The 6,275-nt window shown below is 32.7% G+C and overlaps 1 protein-coding gene across 1 annotated transcript; it reads right to left on the minus strand.

Moving 5' to 3' along the window:
• Positions 1 to 3,814: 3,814 nt before the first annotated feature.
• On the minus strand, positions 3,815 to 4,335 carry LOC131054356 (uncharacterized). Its single transcript, XM_059217727.1, has 2 exons — positions 4,034 to 4,335; positions 3,815 to 3,875 (listed from the first exon to the last, which is right to left on the minus strand). Exons 1-2 carry the CDS (start codon positions 4,333 to 4,335, stop codon positions 3,815 to 3,817), a joined length of 363 nt encoding a protein of 120 aa, XP_059073710.1.
• Positions 4,336 to 6,275: the final 1,940 nt, after the last annotated feature.

The following is a 6,275-nucleotide window of genomic DNA, read 5'->3' on the forward strand; positions in this document are numbered from 1 at the left end:
TCACCTTTTGATGTGAATGGGCTAAGGATATATATATTTTATATTAAACGATCTAGTTGATGAGGAGAATGAACTTCCCTTTGATATCCTCTTTGATGCCTATTTGAAGGTGAAAAGGTTTGTTGGGGAGTTTATGGTGGAGGTAATATATAGACTTTTAGGTTTGCAAAAAGTGTATCTTCTCCCTTATATGGGCGTTTCCTTTGTATATGCCCATAATAATGTAGATTTTTCATTGCCCATGTCTTCTACTCAAGAAGTCATGGGACTTCAGTTTGAGTATGTTGAGGATGGTGCTATTCCTTCACCTCATATTGTTCTTGTTTTGCCCCCTAGGATTTCAAAGGAACTTTGTCAGTTGAATGTTTATGATACTTTGATCTTGCAAATTGGTGTGGATTGTGATGCAATGGATGAGAGTTTTGATGCTCTTGTGGTTGCTATTTCTACTTCAGACTATGATGTGTTGTTTGAGCTTCTTGTGGTTGCTATCTCTTCACATTTTGCTACTGTCCTTGCTTTGTCCCCTAGGGTTTTGGAGGATCTCTGTGTGAAAGAGGTGTTTGGTGTGTCTATGGATGAGGAGTAGTTTCAAATTGATATTCTCGATTCCCTTCTTCTTGAGTCATCAACTTGGTTTAGTGCTCACTTGTTGGAAGATTTCATGGATTCCCAACTTTCAAACTTGGCCCTTGATTGTCTCTTTCAATCCTGACCATCCATTGCCTTGTTTTTGCTATAAATAGAGCTCTCATTCCTCCATTTTTCATATATCCAAGTCTTTAGCATCATACTTATACTAAAATCCATCCAAACTTTAATATGTCATTTGTGCTCATCATTTAACTTCTCTTTAAAACATGAATTAATCTAAATATGCTAATTTAGAGTATGTGCCTTATCATCTAGCTTAAATCATGAACTAATATAGTATGCTAGGATAGTATTGTTTACTAATCTTTTCATCTTATAACTAGTTTATTGCCTTTGTAGCATCATGCATAGCTTAGGATGCATCTCATATTAAAATCAACAAAAACATCCCTCATTCTTGCATTTGCCATTCCTAAACCATTTTGCTCAGTGATCTGAGAGCAAAAACATTGGTTTGAGGGACCGTGTAAGATAGAGAACCATGGAACCATCCTTGGGAAGCCGAGCCATGCTTCATGACTCCATAGCTTGCACCAAGAAGTCCTGTGGGTGTGTGAGCAAGGCTCCATAGAGCTCAGTTTTTCACATTGAGTTCTATCGGCCCGCTTTTCCCGCATACAACACTTATATAGGAGTTTAATCTCCTATATTATAGGAATCACTAGCTAATAATATGAGTTGTTCTAACAACTTACATACCTATAATCTCTTGTACAACTAATAATATATATTATCCTATAATATTCTAACGAACCACACTAACAATATTATATTCTAACAATAATATTATGTTGTTTATCAAAAACTTTATAGCTAATTAAACACCCACGTGAACTCAAATTCTCAATAGATAAAGCAAAAATATTTACAACATTTTTTTAAACAACCTCGACTTTGTGTTGGATGGTTGTGTAATGTTTTCTCTTTTGTAGTCTCTTAGCTGCTCCTCTTGGTTGTTCTTTGGTGTTTGGTGGTCATTCATGTTATATTCTTCTCTTTTTATAAGGTTCTAGGCCCTTTTAAGACCCTGCTTACCTAATGAAAAAATTGTACTTTTTAGTTAGTTTTGATGCTTTACATTAATTTGAGTATATTACTCTTTAGATTAATGATTTTTGTAAAAAAAATATTGTATCATAACAATGATCAAGAATGCATCATATTTAATGGAAAATGAACACATAGCATATCTCAATGATAGATAAGAAAAAATACAAATCTCATTGTTACCTTTGAAAAATGTATGATAATGGTACGAGTTTTTCTTATCTATCAATTTTTCATTTGAAAAAGATATTTGAACACAAGAATAGGACAACTATGATCCTTTAACAAACATAAATGATCCTTAAAAAACATAATTCATGAGTTAAGGAATAAAACAATCTCAACGTATGGTATTCAAATTGGGTAAGTGTGAAGGAATAAAACAATCTCAACGTATGGTATTCAAATTGGGCAAGTGTTAAGGAATAAAACAATCTCAACGTATGATCTTTTAAGGCCTTAAGTTTTGAAAAATTATTATGCATGTCAAGCAACTATTCACGTTATTGTTGCTACTATTTCGTTCACAAGGAATTAATTAGGGAGCAATTCTTGTTGAGTGCAAAATTTTGACATCATAAGGGATGACACAAAGTTCTCAATTGACTAATGAAATAAGAATCTTTCAATCTATAACCCTAAGCTTTAGAAAGTTGATAATTACAAGAGTTATGGGTAACAACTATGATTCTTTAAAAACATCATTACAAATTCAATAAATTTAAGTCTCATTTTAGAAAAAACATAATGAAAGATTTAATTAATTAAAAAGTTTTAATATAAGATTTAAATTTGGGAAATGTCAAATAACTATTAGTTTATTTATACATTTGTTCATAAAGAATTTATTAAGAATCAATTCTTAATAAATACAAAATTCTAATATCATAAAGAATGAAATAAAATTCTTGAATCCTTTCACTGAAAGGACAATCTCTCAATATCAGCACTGAAACGAAGAGAGTTGATGATTTATATCCAATATCATTATTACAAAACAGAGTTTAAATATTTATCTTCCAAACTAAAAACTGCAATATACCAAATAAAAAAATTACTATCCATAAATTGATAAAAAAAGTGAGACATACATTCATATAAAGATATTAGTAGCTTTACAGAGCCTCCAAAGGATACCATTGTCTCAATTTATGTGGCTCTGGATTATTGTTGATAAAAAACTGTTGGGAGTTGTCATCTTATAACAAGACTAATTAGTTTATTACAATTTTTATGCCTTCAGAATTAGATATCAAACTGACAGTTTTCTGATTGATAAGTTCAAGCTTTTGTGATATACATTTATTGGGGTTCTGACAGTCACATATATGTACCTCCTGACTGTTGATGATGACAAATTTATCTTGTCATTTGGTTCTGTTGTGTAAAATGTTTTTGTCCGCTGACAATTACCTATGATAAACTGCCTAGTGTCCTCCTGTGACAGGATCAATCAACATACTGGCCATTGATCCTCTACATTTCTAGATGGCACAATTCTACTTTTCTCAAATCTCCACCGTATATCCTCAATGTATACTGGTTTTAAGAAATCTTAAAATGTTTATCCTTTCAACAGAAACAAATTCTACCAGATGCCATACTACTATATTAAACCTCCACTTAAAAGGTGTAAAGAGGAATCTTCACAACAGAAACTCATTACTTCCTCTGAAAGTTGAAGCCATAATTCAAAGGCATCTAAACAGAACTACTGTTAAAGTAAAAGAGAACTCCAGCTAGCATCAATACAAGCACTACAAGCCTTGTAAGAGAAGTGCAGAGTATCAAAAAATTGAAACTGTATTCTACTTTGCATTTAGCATAATCAAAGCCTGCAAATATACTAGCCTAGGGTTTACTGAAAGTTCCCTTTGTTCTGATAACAGGGTCTCACAGTAACAGTGCCTGTGATTTTCTTCTAGTATATGTGTGAGATAATTAGAAATTTACAAGATAGGTAAGAATTAGACAGACCCTGGGACTGAGCCTAGCTCTGGACTTGCATTTCAGAAAGCAGATTGCCCTACTTATGTAACTATGAATCCACACAAAAAGCTGAAGTGGGGTTTTATGGGAGAAACTTACTTTTACTTAAGACTTCACCATATTACTAATACTTCTCTGCAACAATCTGCCATATTCGCATCAGATTGTCCTCTGCCATGAAAAACCTATGAAAAAAGCCTTCAGCTTGCAACAGAAGACTTCTGAATTGGGCTACTGGGCTAAAAGGTCTCGATGACTGTAAATCTAAATCCACATGCTTCAATCTCTTGACCAGAGGGGAAACCACTGGTCATGGAACACAGATTGGTAAGATATCATGAACAGCAACAGCAGCACCACCATAGCCACACCCCAGGGAGAGCTCCCTGCCCTGTGAATTGCATCAGGCTCCACCCGGGGCAATATTCCAGCAACTGGTCTTCCCACAGACAGCCAACGAACAGCCAGCAGTAAAATCAGGGGCACAATCATAAACACTATCTTTAACTGATCCATGCTTTCCTCCAGGGTGGATTCAAAAGTCAAGTACCATGACATAAACAGCAACATCAGAACTATGAATAGAAAGAACAATAGCTGAAAAGGGGGAGCGGAATTAATCCCATATCCAGATGTGGTTGCCATTTCAACTCACAGAAGACACCTGTGAAACTGAGCCTAGGAACTCTGTCCTGTGCTGCAGTTGAAGGCTTAGTTATATACAAACAAATGAAAAGATTAAGGTATTGAAGTGGGTTTGCTGGAGGGCATATATATCTCAATCATTATAGGCAGACCCACAACTCTACTAGCAGATTCCATGGTTTCTTACCACCAAAGGAAGGGGGACAGATGGTCTAAAAGTTTTATACTCCACCCAAAAATTGGCGCTTGGACGGTGGCTTTATTTGTGGGGTTTTAACCTCCTTGCAAAAGTAAAATATTTCAAATCAATGATGATGAAAGTAGCATCCAATTCCTCTGTAAAATGGGATTTTTTTTGGAAAATTATAGCCGAAAGAGGGTTTTGTAGCCTCAATCAAATCCTTAATTTTTATTATTTTAAGATTATGCTTCTTTTGACAAATAAATTTGCGATTACAATAGCAGACAGGTGGAAAGTCAAGCAAAGCAGCATGATTTAAGGTCAAGATATTAGTAGGTTTTTCAAGTTTGTCACCAAGCGCGTACCGACCAATTTGGCCTATGAAACCCTTCCTTGTGGAAATTCATAATAGATTTTTTTTCACACTCTACGCGTAAAATGGATCTTTTGTATACAAAAATCTTGTTGGGTTGTAAATTAAATAAATTACAAGGAATAAATAATTTTATTTAAGCAAAGAGATTGACTAATGTATTTTTTTTATAGGTGTCCAATTCTATTACCGTTCAAATCCGCCAGCCTCCCAATCTAGTTGCACAAAGACTGCGCATTACACGGGTCACCCCGTAAAGAAAATTGATTAATTATTTACTAATAAAAATATATAATTTAAATAAAATAATGATAATTAATTTTAGGTTTAATTTCATTTTGATTGTGTACGTTGGTTATTGATTTTTTAAGAGAATTAAGGTTATTATATGATTTTATTCTTTATTTAATTGAATATTCATTTAATTATTCAAAATTCTGATATATATTGAGTTTTAAATTTTGATTAATTAATTGTTTTAAGATAAATAGTCATCTAGTATGGTAGATGTTATCTTAGATTGAAAAAAATGTTATTTACTAATATAGTTTATTTCTACATCTATAGAACAACATGTGTTTGAAGAGGGATGGTATCAATAAACACCATTTTAGAGTTTGCTAGGTTAGGATTGTTATTGTTTGGTTAAATAAATTTTTTGGTGGAAATGACTAAAAACAAGACGTAAATATGCAATGATGCCTAAGATGTTGATGTAAGATGAAGATGCAATACTAATGCTCTATACTAATCTTTGAAGGATAGTGCAAGTTGGAATGAGAGCTCGTAGATGAAATTTCGATTCATAAAAATGATTTAAAAATATTCTTAAATATAATGTTGCACCCACTTAGAGGGAATGCAATGTCATATTTTGAACAATTTGCTTGAGTGGGATTCTTCATGTCACTCTTTCACTTTTAGCTAGATTTGTTACATTTTCTTCATGAACTTGCTTGTCTTGGTCACCTTTAAATCTTTCCCATTTTGTTCCTTTTGCTATTCTAGTACATCATCTAGTAAAGTTGAAGGAAGATAAACTAAGTAAGCCTCAAATTACAAACTGATTTGTAAAAAATGGATTGCTCTATTATGAGAATGTTGAATGTAGGGTAAAGACTTATCCCAAGTCTTAGAAACATATCATTATAACTTTGAATATGCTATACCAAAATCTTATAGATTACTTCTATATGTGAATAAAATGATGTACTTTTCTTAAGTCTACTATCCATCAAACAAGACCAAAATTTATTAATAAATCTTGTATCTCTATCCAAAATAATGAACTTAAGAAGCTCAATAATACATCCACATAACTTTTAGTTGCTTATTGTTATGTAATTATCTTGTATAATTTTTTTTTAATGAAAGATTATCTACAAA

This window comes from Cryptomeria japonica, chromosome 3 (genome assembly GCF_030272615.1).
Source record: "Cryptomeria japonica chromosome 3, Sugi_1.0, whole genome shotgun sequence".
Lineage (NCBI taxonomy): Eukaryota > Viridiplantae > Streptophyta > Pinopsida > Cupressales > Cupressaceae > Cryptomeria > Cryptomeria japonica.